General features: G+C 53.8%; 1 protein-coding gene across 1 annotated transcript in view; it reads right to left on the reverse strand.

The window, feature by feature from the left end:
* LOC137362551 (integrin alpha-X-like) overlaps positions 1 to 19,931 on the reverse strand; it is a 66,623-nt gene that overhangs the window by 20,705 nt on the left and 25,987 nt on the right. The window contains exons 3-11 of the mRNA XM_068026939.1: positions 7,711 to 7,817; positions 7,378 to 7,445; positions 6,537 to 6,651; positions 5,846 to 5,976; positions 5,450 to 5,595; positions 4,745 to 4,892; positions 4,092 to 4,236; positions 1,331 to 1,407; positions 191 to 317 (exon numbers count right to left, since the gene is read on the reverse strand). Coding sequence (XP_067883040.1) covers positions 191 to 317; positions 1,331 to 1,407; positions 4,092 to 4,236; positions 4,745 to 4,892; positions 5,450 to 5,595; positions 5,846 to 5,976; positions 6,537 to 6,651; positions 7,378 to 7,445; positions 7,711 to 7,817 — 1,064 coding nt within the window. The remainder of the gene's footprint in view (positions 1 to 190; positions 318 to 1,330; positions 1,408 to 4,091; positions 4,237 to 4,744; positions 4,893 to 5,449; positions 5,596 to 5,845; positions 5,977 to 6,536; positions 6,652 to 7,377; positions 7,446 to 7,710; positions 7,818 to 19,931) is intronic.

Below are 19,931 nucleotides of genomic sequence, written 5' to 3' on the forward strand. Positions count from 1 at the left end.
TCCAAGTCCCGCGTCATCCACAAATTTTGAAATTGTGTCCCATGGCCCCAAGAGCAAGTCATTTTAGCGTCCAGCAGGAGCCAACGATACTGAAGATTGGGAGCGTCACGGTGGATATTCCCCCACCTCCCCCCCACCCCCACCCCACCCCACCCCACCACTACCCCGATGATTAAATAACTTGACTTACCCAAGTAGGCATTCTTCATATCAGTATGGCTTGTTGTCACATTGATAAACGTCCTGCGCCCTGGCCTGAACTCGACCAGTCCCCCCGACCAATCATAAGCCCCGACAGCTCCCAGCACGAAAGCCTCCTAAAGACATACCAAGGGAGCGAAAACGGAACATCAAAGAGGGGAAGGACGGCAAGACACTGTGATGAAGAGTGCGCAGCTCAGACGGAGTTGAACAGCCACTCACGTCAGGCGATATTGGCCAACAACGGAAAGCTTGGCCAATGGGGGAGGGTTTTTAAGCCTCCACTGCTCTCTGGGGAAGAGAACGTCCAAAGATTCACGACCCTCCGCGAGATGGAATTCCCGCTCATTTTCATCCGAAGTGCGAGACCCCCCCCCCACCCGCCTCCCCCCCATTCTGGAACTGTGCCCCCTCGTTCTAGATTCCCCTCACGAGGGGAAACATCCTCTCAGCATCCACCCTGTCAAGCCCCCTCCGGATCATAGAGTCAAAGAGAGATACAGCACGGAGTGATGGAAATCGGGCGAGGCTCACGGAGGCTGGGATTGGGGGAGCGCAGAGATCTCTGGGAGTGGGGGGGGGGAGGGGGGTCGTAGGGGCAGCTCATGTCTGAATCACACCGGACGGTTTAGGCCACCATATCCTAGGTAGGATGCATTGGCCTTTGAAGGCATGTGACTGAGAGTGAGAGTCACCTGACTGGTAGCAGCACTCCACGGCTTAGGTCACGAGAAGAGATGACATACACCAGGCTTGTCATTCGCCTGGAATGCACAAAGCTAAGACGTGACTGAGGTGCTTCGGATTCCGAGAATATCACTCTGAAGGCCGGTGAAGTGAACGGGCGAGAACCCGGCAGGCGGAAGATAATGCGGGGGATGCGTGAATTAGCAGAGAAAACAGATCGCCAGATTTTTTGCTTTCCAGACCAGGATTGCAAGACGCTTTGTGCTTCGGTCAGGACTCACTCCACTCCCCTTGCAGGCTGAGGGACTCCCCGCCTTCCCCCCCCCTCTCTCCCATTCCACAGTTTCTCGAAGACGCTTCACCTCGCTCCTATCTCTCCATCTCCTTAACTGCAGCCCTCGCTGAGGAAAAACCCTTTCTCGTGGTAAGGTGTGGTACTCACGGAGGCGACCAGTGCACTGAATCCTTCTTGCGCCATTTCCAACTCAAACGAGCTTATCGCGCCAGAGCCCTCAGTCCCTGAGAGAAAGAAACATAACTGGTGTCGGTATCGAGTGCATAGAACGATGCAGAAGCTCCCATTTCTCGAAGTGAAATGGATTATAATCCGAGCCCCTTTTTTGGGACCATTGCAGATCAGGCGTTCTCCCTTCACTAATGTACCCAGAATACAATATCATTTCGAAATGAGATAAAAATTCATTAAGGAATCAAACATTCAATTCACATTTGGTGGGACAGTCAATTGCAGACATTAATAGTACTAGGGAACTCAGAGTAGAGAATCCAATTATTAAGTCTCAGTATTGTTACTGTAAAATATTCATCAATATTTAAAGCAACATTTACCTTGAATTCCCGAGTAGAAAGCTCCAGAGTTTAGTGAGATACCTGTATCCCAATTAAGCGGAGAACTGTTGTCGGCAAGCCCCAAGAGCCGTACCTCGACTGTGAGAAACGTGAATCCAACAATTTTAAAGATCCCCTGTGCAGCTCCCATATTTATACTGTTTCTAAGCTGCGGAACTGATTTTTTGCTTTACTTCTGGGGGTTTTAACTCTTTAGAGTCACAGAGTCAGAGTCATCGATGTATATGGCACAGAAACAGGCCCTTCAGCCCATCGTGTCGATACCAGCCATCAAGCACCTATCTATTCTAATCCCATTTTCAAACACTGACCCTCCGACAGCGTGGCGCTCCCTCAGTACTGACTCTCCGACAGTTCGGCACTCCCTCAGTACTGACCCACCGACAGTGCGGCGCTCCCTCAGTACTGACTCTCCGACAGTTCGGCACTCCCTCAGTACTGACCCACCGACAGCGCGGCACTCCCTCAGTACTGACTCTCCGACAGTTCGGCACTCCCTCAGTACTGACCCACCGACAGTGCGGCGCTCCCTCAGTACTGACCCTCTGACAGCGCGGCGCTCCCTCAGTACTGACCCTCCGACAGTGCGGCGATCCCTCAGTACTGACCCTCCGTCAGTGTGGCACTCCCTCAGTACTGACCCACCGACAGTGCGGCGCTCCCTCAGTACTGACCCTCTGACAGTGCGGAGCTCCCTCAGTACTGACCCTCCGACAGTGCGGCACTCCCTCAGTACTGATCCTCCGACAGTGCGGCGCTCCCTCAGTACTGACCCTCCGACAGTGCACCACTCCCTCAGTACTGACCCTCCGACAGTGCGGCGCTCCCTCAGTACTGATCCTCCGACTGCGCGGCACTCCCTCAGTACTGACCCACCGACAGTGCGGCACTCCCTCAGTACTGACCCACCGACAGTGCAGCACTCCTTCAGCACTGACCCTCCGACAGCGCGGCGCTCCCTCAGTACTGACCCTCCGACAGTGCGGCACTCCTTCAGCACTGACCCTCCGACAGCGCGGCGCTCCCTCAGTACTGACCCTCCGACAGTGCGGCGCTCCCTCAGTACTGACCCTCCGACAGCGCGGCGCTCCCTCAGTACTGACCCACCGACAGTGCGGAGCTCCTTCAGTACTGACCCTCCGACAGCGCGGCGCTCCCTCAGTACTGACCCTCCGACAGCGCGGCGCTCCCTCAGTGCTGGGAACTGGGTCATGTTGGATTTTATCACAGGGATTTAAGGGAAAGTGAGGTAAGCACACGAGGGAGAAAGGAATGGTCAGCTATGTGAATGAGGCTCGATTAGAATCATAGACATTTACTGCACTGAAGGAGGCCATTTGGTCTTTCACGCCTGTGCTGGTTCTTTGCTTCATTGCACGTCCTGTCACTTTTTGTCTGTAACCCTGTAAGTTGCACATAAGGTCAGAAGTGGGGATGTTCGCTGATGATTGCACAATGTTCAGCACCATTCGCGACTCCTCAGATACTGAAGCAGTCCGTGTAGAAATGCAGCAAGACCTGGACAATATCCAGGCTTGGGCTGATAAGTGGCAAGTAACATTCGCACCACACAAGTGCCAGGCAATGACCATCTCCAACAAGAGAGAATCTAACCATCTCCCCTTGACATTCAATGGCATTACCATCGCTGAATCCCCCACTATCAACATCCTGGGGGCTACCATTGAATAGAAACTGAACTGGAAGCAGCCATATAAATAACGTGGCTGGGAATTCTGCGGTGAGTAACTCACCTCCTGACTCCCCAAAGCCTGTCCACCATCTACAAGGCACAAGTCAGGAGTGTGATGGAATACTCTCCACTTGCCTGGATGGGTGCAGCTCCAACAACACTCAAGAAGCTCGACACCATCCAGGACTAAGCAGCCCGCTTGATTGGCACCCCATCTACAAACATTCACTCCCTCCACCACCGACGCACAGTGACAGCAGTGTGTACCATCTACAAGATACACTGCAGCAATGCACCAAGGCTCCTCCGACAGCGCCGCCCAAACCCGTGACCTCTACCGACTAGAAGGACAAGGGCAGCAGACACATGGGAACGCCACCACCTCCAAGCTCCCCTCCAAGCCACACACCATCCTGACTTGGAACTATATCAGCCGTTCCTTCACTGTCGCTGGGTCAAAATCCTGGAACTCCCTTCCTCACCGCACTCTGGGTGCACCTACCCCACACGGACTGCAGCGGTTCAAGAAGGCAGCTCACCACCACCTTCTCAAGGGGCAATTAGGGATGGGCAATAAATGCTGGTCTGGCCAGTGACGCCCACATGCCAAGAATGAATTGAAATACGAAGCTTGCTCGACCTTCAATTGCAAATATTTTCTCTTTCAGTTCTTTCTGGATGCTGTCCAGGGCCTGGAAGTTGCTCACTTGGAACACGTTCTCACTTTTGGAGGCAATCTTCTCGAGTTCTTTCTTTGCACGATTGTTGTTGAAGGCGTTCCCAACCTTTGGGCACAAAAGTCAGTTGTCATGTCGGGGGACGACCCAGGTTTAGAATCATCTTGTAGCTTTTCGACAGCAATTTACACTGGAATCCCGCCCTTAATGCGAAAGGAGCATTATCAGATGCAGCGGATGCGGAGTATATGGACTAGAATTTATAAAGCACCTTTAACACTGAAAAAAACAACCCAAGGTGCATCACAGAGCAAGTGGCTCTGAGGCACACAATGAACGGTCTGGGACAGGCGACCAAAAGCGCGGCAAAGAAGTCGTTTTGAAGGAGCGTCTTTGAGGAGCAGCGAGAGAGGCAGAGAGGTTTAGGGAGGGAATTCCAGAGCGTAGGGGGCCCTGAAAATAAGCATGAGAATTTCAAATCGAGGCGTTGCGGGGGGTGGGGACAACTGACTATGAGCATAAAGAGTTGGGTTGCAAAGAGTGTCATGAAGGAGAGAGGTGGAGAGGTTTGAGAATTGGCGCTTTTGAAAAAAAATTGCGGCAACTTTGAGCTCACCCCAATTGCATAACGTTGGATCTTTTTCTGATCAGCTGCGTAAATGGCGTCTCCAAAATTTGTATTATAAGACTCTCCATCGGTGATTGTGATCAGGATCCGTTTTGCTTCATTCCGTGCACCCGCGGACAGTGTGAATATTGTATCCCTGTAAAGCAAATCAGGTAAAATAATTGAGGCTCTTGTGCCATGCACAGAGCAGGAAAGGCCCAGGCTCCGTTCTCGGCCTGGTGCTAAGTTAGCCGATCTCACACACCGTGTGTGGTACTGCGCCGCCCCGCACAGGGCAGGAAAGGCCCAGGCTCCGTTCTCGGCCTGGTGCTAAGTTAGCCGACCTCTCACCCGCTGTGCGGTACTGAGCCGCCCCGCACAGGGCAGGAAAGGCCCAGGCTCCGTTCTCGGCCTGGTGCTAAGTTAGCCGATCTCACACACCGTGTGTGGTACTGCGCCGCCCCGCACAGGGCAGGAAAGGCCCAGGCTCCGTTCTCGGCCTGGTGCTAAGTTAGCCTATCTCACACACCGTGTGCTACCATCATTGAAGATGGCAGGACAGATTGAGAAAGTGGTTAATAAGGCATACGGGGATCCTGCGGTTTATAAATCGAGGGGCCGAGTGGTCCCGTTCCTGCACTCTAACCGTTCCATAATTCGATGATTAGCACTGCTGCAAGCAGTTTAGTGAGGGTATTGTGTCCTGATACTCACACGACATAATTAATCCCATTTGGCGTGTCTGTACCGCCATGGATCTGCCTTATAATGTTCACTAAATTTTCTTTATTAGGATCCTGATTGTACTGATGAAAGGTGAACTCTGTCCTGGCGTTTGAGCTAAACTGCGCCAACGCAATCTGCAGAAGAAAAACATCTGTTAACTTGGAGCACAAAGGTGGACTTGCATTTGTCTAGCGCCGTTTGTGGCCAGCGGACGCCCGCGTTGCCCGGGAGCGAATGTATCAAATTAACACGCAAGGGGAGAGCAGGCAATTCGGCCGTGGTCGTACAGCCTGACGGAGCAGGCCCGAGGGCCTCCTTCGCTTGCCCCCCCCCCCCCCCCCCCACCCCCCGCCCCCCCCCCCCGGAGGGGCCAGGGTTTCCTACCTGCGTTTCCCGGCTGCTGAACCTTTTCATAATCGCTCGGATGAAGTCCTTCATCCTCTCGAAATCGGTGTTGCTCACACTGCCTGAGCCATCGATCAGAAACGCGATATCAATCAAAGCCTTGGGACACGCTGCGAGGACGAGAAAAGTGCCGGGCGTTTGGATTAACGGTGGCAGTTTGTCCCCTTTTCAAAGTCCCTCTCTCAGCGTTATACACTTTCCGAAGGTCACAGGGCACCGCTGACGACACATCCTCTCTCCCCCGCCATCTGGAGAAGGGACGGTGAGGGAGGACGGAGCGAGCCGGGGGGGGGGGGGCGGTGCCGGCCTTTGAGGCTGACCCGGACAGGTTCAGCGAGTGGGCTACAAGGCGGGGTGTAAGGCGGGAGTAAGCGTGAGGTTATTTACTTTGGTCGGTAGACCAGCAAAGCAGAATATATATATTTTCGAAACGCGTGTTGGGAATCCCACCTCGGGAGTACATTTGACACCGGGGTTGCGAGCAGTCTGCGTTCGGACTGAGACAGTCGCCAGGGAGCGGGACGGAGTCCGGCAGCTGGCGAACGGAGTTTGTGACGGGGGACTCCAGACAGTGGCGTCAGTCTTCCCCGTCGTCCAGTGATTTTCCCATAGAGTTCACCTCAAATGTTCCTGCCAATGACCCATCTGGGGCTGCGGCGCAGGGAATTACCTAGCGGTTTCGGTGGAATCCTTTCCCACGGTCCAAATGACGCACCGAGAACATCACAGTAGCCGTTGATGTAGGTGTTGGTGTGACAAGCGTAGGATAGACGGGGTGCGCAGGCCTGGAGCAGAAAGCAAGCAGTTCAGAAGGTTCCACACACAACATGCGTCAACCCTGTATCTAACCCCCGTTTTTGTTTTTTAGGACACCAGCATTAACCCTGTGGCAACTGAGGGAGCAAGTCTCTCAGCGCCAGAGTCCCCTTTTTATACAGCTTTACTCTGTATCTAACCCCCCGTACTGTACCTGTCCTGGGAGTGTTTGATGGGGACAGTGTAGAGGGAGCTTTCCTCTGTATCTAACCCCCGTACTGTACCTGTCCTGGGAGTGTTTGATGGGGACAGTGTAGAGGGAGCTTTACTCTGTATCTAACCCCCGTATTGTACCTGTCCTGGGGAGTGTTTGATGGGGGACAGTGTAAAGGGAGCTTTACTCTGTATCTAACCCCCGTACTGTACCTGTCCAGGGAGTGTTTGATGGGGGACAGTGTAGAGGGAGCTTTACTCTGTATCTAACCCCCGTACTGTACCTGTCCTGGGGAGTGTTTGATGGGGGACAGTGTAGAGGGAGCTTTACTCTGTATCTAACCCCAGTACTGTACCTGTCCTGGGGAGTGTTTGATGGGGGACAGTGTAGAGGGAGCTTTACTCTGTATCTAACCCCAGTACTGTACCTGTCCTGGGGAGTGTTTGATGGGGACAGTGTAGAGGGAGCTTTACTCTGTATCTAACCCCAGTACTGTACCTGTCCTGGGGAGTGTTTGATGGGGGACAGTGTCGATACTTACAAGAACTCTCGGTGTCGATGCGTCACTTGCTGCCAGTGAGAGACCCATGTTTTCTGTTCCGTTTGGCACTGAGTCGAAAGCAAAACGGAAATGGGAGTTAATATTTACCAATTTGTAATAGATAAATGACCGAATGAATGATCATAGTAAACACAGTGGGTGAAAGGGATTGGTTCACTCCCGTCTGGTACTGTAAGGTGTGTGTGTGTGTGTGTTCTCAGCTCCTGTATATGTACAGCACTGCCCCTCCGACAGTGCGGCGCTCCCTCGGTACTGCTCTCCGGATGAAATCAAATGGGTGCTCTTTGGTCGAAATTTGATAAAGTCCCTTACTCTGCAAGTTCAGTTTGTTGCAAGTTCTCTCCTCGTATCTGCATTTGTAGACTGCACCAGTGCGATGTTGACTGGCGTCTTCCAGGAGAGGGGCTCCAACCAACATCCTGGAGAGAGAGAGAGAGAGAGAGAGAGAGAGAGAGAACAGTCACCATCAGTTCGTCTTCTCCCAAAGCACAGGAGGAGGCAGTTCGGCCCGTCATGCCTGTCCCAGCTCTCCGGCAGAGCTATCCAGAGAAGCACACACCCTCCCTGCTCTTCCCCCATCCCCTCCCCCACCGCCCGTGTCCCTGTAACTTTCTCCCCTTCGAGCATTCCTCCAATTTCCCCATTTGAAAGTTACGATTGAATCTGCTACCGCCGACCTTTCAGGCAGCGTGTTTCCGGTCTCAACGACTCGCCATGTCAAAGAAACCTCGCCTCGTGTCGCCTCTGGTCCCTTAGCCGATCGCCTTCAATCTGTACCCCTCTGGTTCACCAACCTCCTGCCACCTGGCAACAGTTCCTCCCTATCGACGCCAACAACCCAACACAGTCCGGCCTGCAGTAACTCTCCCCTCCTCCACCTTCAGGGGGAACGACCACCAGCTTTGTGAGGCAATGAAGAAGGGTCAAGGAGTCGTTGAGTGGGAGAGGAGGGTCAGGGGTCATTGAGTGAAAGAGGAGGGTCAGGGGTCATTGAGTGAATGAGGAGGGTCAGGGGTCATTGAGTGAGGAGGGTTCGTTGAGTGAGGAAGGTCATTGAGTGAGAGAGCAGGATCAGAGGGCGATTGAGTGAGAGAGGAAGATCAGAGGGACGTTGAGTGTGGCGAGTAAGAGGGTCATTGAGTGAGCGGAGGGACCGAGGGACATTCAGTGAGGAGAGTGAATGGGAGGTCAGGGTCATCGAGTGAATGAGTGGGTGGAGGGTCAGAGGGTCATTCAGTGATGAAGGTCAGTCAACACTGAGTGAGTGGAGGGTAAGAGGGACAATGAATGAGTGGAGGGTCAGCGGACATTAAGTGAGTGGAGGGTCAGAGGGACAATGTGAGTGGGGGGGTCAAAGGGTCATTGAGTGAGTAGAGGGTCAGAAGGACACTGAGTGAGTGGAGGGTCAGAAGGACACTGAGTGAGTGGAGGATAAGAGGGTCATTGAGTGAGTGGAGGGTCAGAGGGACATTGAGTGAGTGGAGGGTCAGAGGGACACTGAGTGGGGGGGGTCAAAGGGTCATTGAGTGAGTGGAGGGTCAGAAGGACACTGAGTGAGTGGAGGGTAAGAGGGACATTGAGTGAGTGGAGGGTCAGAGGAACATTGAGTGAGTGGAGGGTCAGAAGGACACTGAGTGAGTGGAGGGTCAGAAGGACACTGAGTGAGTGGAGGGCAAGAGGGTCATTGAGTGAGTGGAGAGTAGGAGGGTCATTGAGTGAGTGGAGGATCAGAGGGTCCTTGAGTCAGTGGAGGGTAGGAGGGTCATTGAGTGAGTGAAGGGTCAGAGGGTCATCGAATAAGTGGAGGGTTAGAGGGACACTGAGTGAGTGGAGGGTCAGAAGGACACTGAGTGAGTGGAGGAGAAGAGGGTCATTGAGTGAGTGGAGGGTAAGAGGGCCATTGAGTGGGTGGAGAGTAGGAGGGTCATTGAGTGAGTGGAGGATCAGAGGGTCATTGAGTGAGTGGAGGGTCAGAGGGACACTGAGTGAGTGGAGGGTCAGAGGGTCATTGAGTGAGTGGAGGGTAAGAGGGTCATTGAGTGAATGGAGGGTAAGAGGGTCATTGAGTGAGTGGACGGTCATTGGGACACTGAGTGAGAGAAGGGTAAGAGGGTCAATGATTGAGTGGAGGGTCAGAGGTTCATTGAGTGAGTGGAGGGTAAGAGGGACACTGAGCGAGTGTAGGGTCATTGGGACACTGAGTGAGAGGAGGGTAGGAGGGTCAATGAATGAGTGGAGTGTCAGAGGGTCATTGAGTGAGTGGAGGGCCAGAGGGTCATTGAGTGAGTGGAGGGTAAGAGGGACACTTGAGTAGAGGGTCAGGGGGTCATTGAGTGAGTGGAGAATCAGAGGGTCATTGAGTCTGTGGCGGGTAATAGGGTCATTGAGTGAGTGAAGGGTAAGAGGGACACTGAGTGAGTGCAGGATCAGTGGACACTGAGTGAGTGGAGGGAAGGAGGGTCATTGAGTGAGCGGAGGTTCAGAGGGCTATTGAGTGAGTAGAGGGTAAGAAGGACTCTGAATGAGTGGAGGGTCAGTGGACATTGAGTGAGTGGAGGGTCAGAGGACACTGAGTAAGTGGAGGTCAGAGGGTCACTGAGTGAGTGAAGGGTCAGAGGGACACTGTGTGAGTGGAAGGTCAGAGGGTCCTTGAGTGAGTGGAGGGACAGAGGGTCATTGAGTGAATGGAGGGTAAGAGAGACACTGAGTGAGGAGAGGGTCAGAGGGGCAATGAGTGAGTGGAGGGTAAGCGGATACTCAGTGGAGGGTCAGAGAGACACTGAGTGAGTGGAGGGTCAGAAGGGCACTGAGCGAGTGGAGGATCAGAGGGTCATTGAGTGAGTGGAGAGTAGGAGGGTCATTAAGTGAGTGGAGGGTCGGAGGGTCCTTGTGTTAGTGGAGGATAAGAGGGTCATTGAGTGAGTGGAGGGTCAGAGGGACACTGATTGAATGGAGGGTCAGCGGACACAGAGTGAGTGGAGGGTAAGGGTCATTGAGTGAGTGGAGGGTCAGAGGGACACTGAGTGAGTGGAGGGTAGGAGGGTCATTGAGTGAGTGGAGGCTCTGATGGACACTGAGTGAGTGGAGGGTCAGAGGGTTTTTGAATGAGTGGAGGATCAGAAGGGCACTGAGCGAGTGGAGGGTCAGAGGGTCATTGAGTGAGTGGAGAGTAGGAGGGTCATTGAGTGAGTGGAGGGTCAGAGGGTCCTTGTGTTAGTGGAGGGTAAGAGGGTCATTGAGTGAGTGGAGGGTCAGAGGGACACTGAGTGTGTGGAGGGTCAGCGGACACTGAGTGAGTGGAGGGTCAGCAGACACTGAGTGAATGGAGGGTCAGCGGACACAGAGTGAGTGGATGGTAGGAGGGTCATTGAGTGAGTGGATGGTCAGAGAGACACTGCATGAGTGTAGGGTCAGCAGACACTGAGTGAGTGGGGAGTAAGAGGGACATTGAGTGATGGAGGGTCATAGCGACCCTGAGTGAGTGGAGGGTCAGAGGGGCATTGAGTGATTGGCGGGTAAGAGGGACACTGAGTGAGTGGAGATTCAGCGGACACTGAGTGGAGAGTCAGAGACACTGAGTGTGGAGGATCAGCGGACACTGAGTGAGTGGAGGGTCAGAGGGTCATTGAGTGAGTGAAGGGCAAGAGGGACATTGAGTAATGGAGGGTCAGAGGGACCCTGTGTGAGTGGAGGATAAGAGGGACATTGAGTTAGTTGAGGGTAAGAGGGACATTGCGTGATTGGCGGGTAGGAGGGTCATTGAGTGAGTGGACGGTCAGAAAGACACTGCATGAGTGGAGGGTCAGAGAGACACTGAGTGAGTGGAGGGTCAGCAGACACTGAGTGAGTGGGGAGTAAGAGGGACATTGAGTGATGGAGGGTCAGAGGGACCCTGAGTGAGTGGAGGGTCAGAGGGGTATTGAGTGATTGGCGGGTAAGTGGGACACTGAGTGAGTGGAGATTCAGCGGACACTGAGTGGAGAGTCAGAGACACTGAGTGAGTGGAGGATCAGCGGACACTGAGTGAGTGGAGGGTAGGAGGGTCATTGAGTGAATGAGGGAAAGAAGGCCATTGAGTGAGTGGATGGTCAGAGGGTCATTGAGTGAGTGGACAGTAAGAGGGACACTGAGTGAGTGGAGGGTCAGTGGACTCTGAGTGGGTGGAGGGTCAGCAGACACTGAGTGAGTGAAGGGTCAGCGGACACTGAGTGAGTGGAGGGTAGGAGGGTCATTGAATGACAGGAGGCTCTGATGGACACTGAGTGAGTGGAGGGTCAGAGGGTCATTGAGTGAGTGGCGGATCAGAAGGGCACTGAGTGAGTGGAGGGTCAGAGGGTCATTGAGTGAGTGGAGAGTAGGAGGGTCATTGAGTGAGTGGAGGATCAGAAGAGCACTGAGTGAGTGGAGGGTCAGAGGGCCATTGAGTGAGTGGAGGATCAGAAGAGCACTGAGCGAGTGGAGGGTCAGAGGGTCATTGTGTAAGTGGAGAGTAGGAGGGTCATTGAGTGAGTGGAGGATCAGAAGAGCACTGAGCGAGTGGAGGGTCAGAGGGTCATTGAGTGAGTGAAGAGTAGGAGGGTCATTGAGTGAGTGGAGGGTCAGAGGGTCCTTGTGTTAGTGGAGCTTAAGAGGGTCATTGAGTGAGTGGAGGATCAGAAGGACACTGAGCGAGTGGAGGGTCAAAGGGTCATTGAGTGAGTGGAGAGTAGGAGGGTCATTGAGTGAGTGGAGGGTCAGAGGGTCCTCGTGTTAGTGGAGCGTAAGAGGGTCATTGAGTGAGTGGAGGGTCAGAGGGTCATTGAGTGAATGGAGGGTCAGAGGGTTATTGAGTGAGTGGAGAGTAGGAGGATCATTGAGTGAGTGGAGGGTCATTGAGTCAGTGGAGGGTAAGAGGGACACTGAGTGAGTGGAGGGTCAGAGGGTCATTGAATGTGGAGGGTCAGAGGGTCATTGAGTGAGTGAAGGGCAAGAGGGACATTGAGTAATGGAGGGTCAGAGGGACCCTGTGTGAGTGGAGGAAAAGAGGGACATTGAGTTAGTTGAGTGAAAGAGGGACATTGCGTGATTGGCGGGTGGGAGGGTCATTGAGTGAGTGGACAGTCAGAAAGACACTGCATGAGTGGAGGGTCAGAGAGACACTGAGTGAGTGGAGGGTCAGCAGACACTGAGTGAGTGGGGAGTAAGAGGGGCATTGAGTGATGGAGGGTCAGAGGGACCCTGAGTGAGTGGAGGGTCAGAGGGGCATTGAGTGATTGGCGGGTAAGAGGGACACTGAGTGAGTGGAGATTCAGCGGACACTGTGGAGAGTCAGAGACACTGAGTGAGTGGAGGATCAGCGGATACTGAGTGAGTCGAGGGTAGGACGGTCATTGAGTGAATGAGGGTATGAAGGCCATTGAGTGAGTGGATGGTCAGAGGGTCATTGAGTGAGTGGAGGGTAAGAGGGACACTTGAGTAGATGGTCAGAGTGTCATTGAGTGAGTGGAGGATCAGTGGACACTGAGTGAGTGGAGGGTCAGAGGGTCATTGAGTCAGTGGAGGGTAAGAGGGACACTGAATGAGTGGAGGGTCAGTGTACATTGAGTGAGTGGAGGTTCAGAGGACACTGAGTAAGTGGAGGTCAGAGGATCACTGAGTGAGGGAAGGGTCAGAGGGACACTGAGTGAGTGGAGGGCCAGAGGGACACTGAGTGAGTGGAGGGTAAGAGGGACACTGAGTGAGTGGAGGGTCAGCAGACACTGAGTGAGTGGGGAGTAAGAGGGACATTGAGTGATGGAGGGTCAGAGGGACCCTGAGTGAGTGGAGGGTCAGAGGGGCATTGAGTGATTGGCGGGTAAGAGGGACACTGAGTGAGTGGAGATTCAGCGGACACTGAGTGGAGAGTCAGAGACACTGAGTGAGTGGAGGATCAGCGGATACTGAGTGAGTGGGGGGTAGGACGGTCATTGAGTGAATGAGGGTATGAAGGCCATTGAGTGAGTGGATGGTCAGAGGGTCATTGAGTGAGAGGAGGGTAAGAGGGACACTTGAGTAGATGGTCAGAGGGTCATTGAGTGAGTGGAGGATCAGTGGACACTGAGTGAGTGGAGGGTCAGAGGGTCATTGAGTCAGTGGAGGGTAAGAGGGACACTGAATGACTGGAGGGTCAGTGGACATTGAGTGAGTGGAGGTTCAGAGGACACTGAATAAGTGGAGGTCAGAGGATCACTGAGTGAGTGAAGGGTCAGAGGGACACTGAGTGAGTGGAGGGCCAGAGGGACACTGAGTGAGTGGAGGGTACGAGGGACACTGAGTGAGTGGAGGGCAGGTGGGCCATTGAGTGAGTGGAGGTTCAGAGGGCTATTGAGTGAGTAGAGGGTAAGAAGGGCTCTGAATGAGTGGAGGGTCAGTGGACATTGAGTGAGTGGAGGGTCAGAGGACACTGAGTAAGTGGAGGTCAGAGGGTCACTTAGTGAGTGAAGGGTCAGAGGGACACTGAGTAAGTGGAGGGTCAGAGGGTCTTTGAGTGAGTGGAGGGACAGACGGTCATTGAGTGAATGGAGGGTAAGAGGGACACTGAGTGAGGAGAGGGTCAGAGGGACAATGAGTGAGTGGAGGGTCAGCGGACACCCAGTGGAGGATCAGAGGGACACTGAGTGAGTGGAGCATCAGAAGGGCACTGAGCGAGTGGAGGGTCAGAGGGTCATTGAGTGAGTGGAGAGTAGGAGGGTCATTGAGTGAGTGGAGGGTCAGAGGGTCCTTGTGTTAGTGGAGGGTAAGAGGGTCATTGAGTGAGTGGAGGATCAGAAGGGCACTGAGCGAGTGGAGGGTCAGAGGGTCATTGAGTGAGTGGAGAGTAGGAGGGTCATTGAGTGAGTGGCGGGTCAGAGGGTCCTTGTGTTAGTGGAGGGTAAGAGGGTCATTGAGTGAGTGGAGGATCAGAAGGGCACTGAGCGAGTGGAGGGTGAGAGGGTCATTGAGTGAGTGGAGAGTCAGAGGGTCATTGTGTGAGTGGATGGTCATTGGGACACTGAGTGAGAGGAGGGTAGGAGGGTCAATGATTGAGAGGAGGGTCAGAGGTTCTTTGAGTGAGTGGGGGGTAAGAGGGACGCTGAGTGAGTGGAGGGTCAGAGGGTCATTGAGTGAATGGAGGGTCAGAGGGTTATTGAGTGAGTGGAGAGTAGGAGGATCATTGAGTGAGTGGAGGGTCACGGGGTCATTGAGTCAGTGGAGGGTAAGAGGGACACTGAGTGAGTGGAGGGTCAGAGGGTCATTGAATGAGTGGAGGGTCAGAGGGTCATTGAGTGAGTGAAGGGCAAGAGGGACATTGAGTAATGGAGGGTCAGAGGGACACTGAGTGAGTGGAGGATAAGAGGGACATTGAGTCAGTAGAGGGTAAGAGGGACATTGCGTGATTGGCGGGTAGGAGGGTCATTGAGTGAGTGGATGGTCAGAGAGACACTGCATGAGTGTAGGGTCAGCAGACACAGAGTGAGTGGGGAGTAAGAGGGACATTGAGTGATGGAGGGTCATAGCGACCCTGAGTGAGTGGATGGTCAGAGGGGCATTGAGTGATTGGCAGGTAAGAGGGACACTGAGTGAGTGGAGATTCAGCGGACACTGAGTGGAGAGACAGAGACACTGAGTGAGTGGAGGATCAGCGGACACTGAGTGAGTGGAGGGTAGGAGGGTCATTGAGTGAATGATGGAAAGAAGGCCATTGAGTGAGTGGATGGTCAGAGGGTCATTGAGTGAGTGGACGGTAAGAGGGACACTGAGTGAGTGGAGGGTCAGTGGACTCTGAGTGGGTGGAGGGTCAGCAGACACTGAGTGAGTGAAGGGTCAGCGGACACGTAGTGAGTGGAGGGTAAGAGGGTCATTGAGTGAGTGGACGGTCAGCGGACAGTGAGTGAGTGGAGGGTAAGCGGGTCATTGAGTGAGTGGAGGGTCAGAGAGACACTGAGTGAGTGGAGGGTAGGAGTGTCATTGAGTGAGTGGAGAGTCAGAGGGTCATTGAGTCAGTGGAGGGTAAGAGAGACACTGAGTGAGTGGAGGGTCAGAGGGTCATTGAATGAGTGGAGGGTCAGAGAGTCATTGAGTGAGTGAAGGGCAAGAGGGTCATTGAGTAATGGAGGGTCAGAGGGACACTGAGTGAGTGGAGGGTCAGAGGTTCTTTGAGTGAGTGGAGAGTAGGAGGCTCATTGAGTGAGTGGAGGGTAGGAGTGTCATTGAGTGAGTGGAGGCTCTGAGGGTCATTGAGTCAGTGGAGGGTAAGAGGGACACTGAGTGAGTGGAGGGTCAGAGGGTCATTGAATGAGTGGAGGGTCAGAGGGTCATAGAGTGAGTGAAGGGCAAGCGGCACATTGAGTAATGGAGGATAAGAGGGACGTTGAGTCAGTTGAGGGTAAGAGGGACATTGCGTGATTGGCGGGTTGGAGGGTCATTGAGTGAGTGGATGGTCAGAGAGACACTGCATGAGTGTAGGGTCAGCAGACACTGAGTGAGTGGGGCGTAAGAGGGACATTGAGTGATGGAGGGTCAGAGGGACCCTGAGTGAGTGGAGGGTCAGAGGGGCATTGAGTGATTGGCAGGTAAGAGGGACACTGAGTGAGTGGAGGATCAGCGGACAGTGAGTGAGTGGAGGGTAGGAGGGTCATTGAGTGAATGAGGGTAAGAAGGCAATTGAGTGAGTGGATGGTCAGAGGGTCATTGAGTGAGTGGACGGTAAGAGGGACACTGAGTGAGTGGAGGGTCAGTGGACTCTGAGTGGGTGGAGGGTCAGCAGACACTGAGTGAGTGAAGGGTCAGCGGACACTGAGTGAGTGGAGGGTAAGAGGGTCATTGAGTGAGTGGAGGGTCAGCGGACAGTGAATGAGTGGAGGGTAAGAGGGTCATTGAGTGAGTGGAGGGTCAGAGAGACACTGAGTGAGTGGAGGGTAGGAGTGTCATTGAGTGAGTGGAGAGTCAGAGGGTCATTGAGTCAGTGGAGGGTAAGAGAGACACTGAGTGAGTGGAGGGTCAGAGGGTCATTGAATGAGTGGAGGGTCAGAGAGTCATTGAGTGAGTGAAGGGCAAGAGGGTCATTGAGTAATGGAGGGTCAGAGGGACACTGAGTGAGTGGAGGGTCAGAGGTTCTTTGAGTGAGTGGAGAGTAGGAGGCTCATTGAGTGAGTGGAGGGTAGGAGTGTCATTGAGTGAGTGGAGGCTCTGAGGGTCATTGAGTCAGTGGAGGGTAAGAGGGACACTGAGTGAGTGGAGGGTCAGAGGGTCATTGAATGAGTGGAGGGTCAGAGGGTCATAGAGTGAGTGAAGGGCAAGCGGCACATTGAGTAATGGAGGATAAGAGGGACGTTGAGTCAGTTGAGGGTAAGAGGGACATTGCGTGATTGGCGGGTTGGAGGGTCATTGAGTGAGTGGATGGTCAGAGAGACACTGCATGAGTGTAGGGTCAGCAGACACTGAGTGAGTGGGGCGTAAGAGGGACATTGAGTGATGGAGGGTCAGAGGGACCCTGAGTGAGTGGAGGGTCAGAGGGGCATTGAGTGATTGGCAGGTAAGAGGGACACTGAGTGAGTGGAGGATCAGCGGACAGTGAGTGAGTGGAGGGTAGGAGGGTCATTGAGTGAATGAGGGTAAGAAGGCAATTGAGTGAGTGGATGGTCAGAGGGTCATTGAGTGAGTGGACGGTAAGAGGGACACTGAGTGAGTGGAGGGTCAGTGGACTCTGAGTGGGTGGAGGGTCAGCAGACACTGAGTGAGTGAAGGGTCAGCGGACACTGAGTGAGTGGAGGGTAAGAGGGTCATTGAGTGAGTGGAGGGTCAGCGGACAGTGAATGAGTGGAGGGTAAGAGGGTCATTGAGTGAGTGGAGGGTCAGAGAGACACTGAGTGAGTGGAGGGTAGGAGTGTCATTGAATGAGTGGAGGGTCAGAGGGTCATTGATGAGTGAAGGGCAAGAGGGTCATTGAGTAATGGAGGGTCAGAGGGACACTGAGTGATTGGAGGGTCAGAGGTTCTTTGAGTGAGTGGAGGGTAAGAGGGACACTGAGTGAGTGGAGGGCAGGTGGGCCATTGAGTGAGTGGAGGTTCAGAGGGCTATTGAGTGAGTAGAGAGTAAGAAGGGCTCTGAATGAGTGGAGGGTCAGTGGACATTGAGTGAGTGGAGGGTCAGAGGACACTGAGTAAGTGGAGGTCAGAGGGTCACTTAGTGAGTGAAGGGTCAGAGGGACACTGAGTAAGTGGAGGGTCAGAGGGTCTTTGAGTGAGTGGAGGGACAGAGGGTCATTGAGTGAATGGAGGGTAAGAGGGACACTGAGTGAGGAGAGGGTCAGAGGGACAATGAGTGAGTGGAGGGTCAGCGGACACTCAGTGGAGGATCAGAGGGACACTGAGTGAGTGGAGCATCAGTAGGGCACTGAGCGTGTGGCGGGTCAGAGGGTCATTGAGTGAGTGGAGAGTTGGAGGGTCATTGAGTGAGTGGAGGGTCAGAGGGTCCTTGTGTTAGTGGAGGGTAAGAGGGTCATTGAGTGAGTGGAGGATCAGAAGGGCACTGAGCGAGTGGAGGGTCAGAGGGTCATTGAGTGCGTGGAGAGTAGGAGGGTCATTGAGTGAGTGGAGGGTGAGAGGGTCCTTGTGTTAGTGGAGGGTAAGAGGGTCATTGAGTGAGTGGAGGATCAGAAGGGCACCGAGCGTGTGGAGGGTGAGAGGGTCATTGAGTGGGTGGAGAGTCAGAGGGTCATTGTGTGAGTGGATGGTCATTGGGACACTGAGTGAGAGGAGGGTAGGAGGGTCAATGATTGAGAGGAGGGTCAGAGGTTCTTTGAGTGAGTGGGGGGTAAGAGGGACGCTGAGTGAGTGGAGGGTCAGAGGGTCATTGAGTCAGTGGAGGGTAAGAGGGACACTGAGTGAGTGGAGGGTCAGAGGGTCATTGAATGAGTGGAGGGTCAGAGGGTCATTGAGTGAGTGAAGGGCAAGAGGGACATTGAGTAATGGAGGGTCAGAGGGACACTGAGTGAGTGGAGGATAAGAGGGACATTGAGTCAGTAGAGGGTAAGAGGGACATTGCGTGATTGGCGGGTAGGAGGGTCATTGAGTGAGTGGATGGTCAGAGAGACACTGCATGAGTGTAGGGTCAGCAGACACTGAGTGAGTGGGGAGTAAGAGGGACATTGAGTGATGGAGGGTCATAGCGACCCTGAGTGAGTGGATGGTCAGAGGGGCATTGAGTGATTGGCAGGTAAGAGGGACACTGAGTGAGTGGAGATTCAGCGGACACTGAGTGGAGAGTCAGAGACACTGAGTGAGTGGAGGATCAGCGGACACTGAGTGAGTGGAGGGTAGGAGGGTCATTGAGTGAATGAGGGAAAGAAGGCCATTGAGTGAGTGGATGGTCAGAGGGTCATTGAGTGAGTGGACGGTAAGAGGGACACTGAGTGAGTGGAGGGTCAGTGGACTCTGAGTGGGTGGAGGGTCAGCAGACACTGAGTGAGTGAAGGGTCAGCGGACACGTAGTGAGTGGAGGGTAAGCGGGTCATTGAGTGAGTGGAGGGTCAGAGAGACACTGAGTGAGTGGAGGGTAGGAGTGTCATTGAGTGAGTGGAGAGTCAGAGGGTCATTGAGTCAGTGGAGGGTAAGAGAGACACTGAGTGAGTGGAGGGTCAGAGGGTCATTGAATGAGTGGAGGGTCAGAGGGTCATTGAGTGAGTGAAGGGCAAGAGGGTCATTGAGTAATGGAGGGTCAGAGGGACACTGAGTGAGTGGTGGGTCAGAGGTTCTTTGAGTGAGTGGAGAGTAGGAGGCTCATTGAGTGAGTGGAGGGTAGGAGTGTAATTGAGTGAGTGGAGGCTCTGAGGGTCATTGAGTCAGTGGAGGGTAAGAGGGACACTGAGTGAGTGGAGGGTCAGAGGGTCATTGAATGAGTGGAGGGTCAGAGGTTCATTGAGTGAGTGAAGGGCAAGAGGGACATTGAGTAATGGAGGGTCAGAGGGACACTGAGTGAGTTGAGGATAAGAGGGACATTGAGTCAGTAGAGGGTAAGAGGGACATTGCGTGATTGGCGGGTAGGAGGGTCATTGAGTGAGTGGATGGTCAGAGAGACACTGCATGAGTGTAGGGTCAGCAGACACTGAGTGAGTGGGGAGTAAGAGGGACATTGAGTGATGGAGGGTCATAGCGACCCTGAGTGAGTGGATGGTCAGAGGGGCATTGAGTGATTGGCAGGTAAGAGGGACACTGAGTGAGTGGAGATTCAGCGGACACTGAGTGGAGAGTCAGAGACACTGAGTGAGTGGAGGATCAGCGGACACTGAGTGAGTGGAGGGTAGGAGGGTCATTGAGTGAATGAGGGAAAGAAGGCCATTGAGTGAGTGGATGGTCAGAGGGTCATTGAGTGAGTGGACGGTAAGAGGGACACTGAGTGAGTGGAGGGTCAGTGGACTCTGAGTGGGTGGAGGGTCAGCAGACACTGAGTGAGTGAAGGGTTTAGCGGACACGTAGTGAGTGGAGGGTAAGCGGGTCATTGAGTGAGTGGAGGGTCAGAGAGACACTGAGTGAGTG

This window comes from Heterodontus francisci, unplaced genomic scaffold (genome assembly GCF_036365525.1).
Source record: "Heterodontus francisci isolate sHetFra1 unplaced genomic scaffold, sHetFra1.hap1 HAP1_SCAFFOLD_545, whole genome shotgun sequence".
Taxonomy (NCBI): Eukaryota; Metazoa; Chordata; class Chondrichthyes; order Heterodontiformes; family Heterodontidae; genus Heterodontus; species Heterodontus francisci.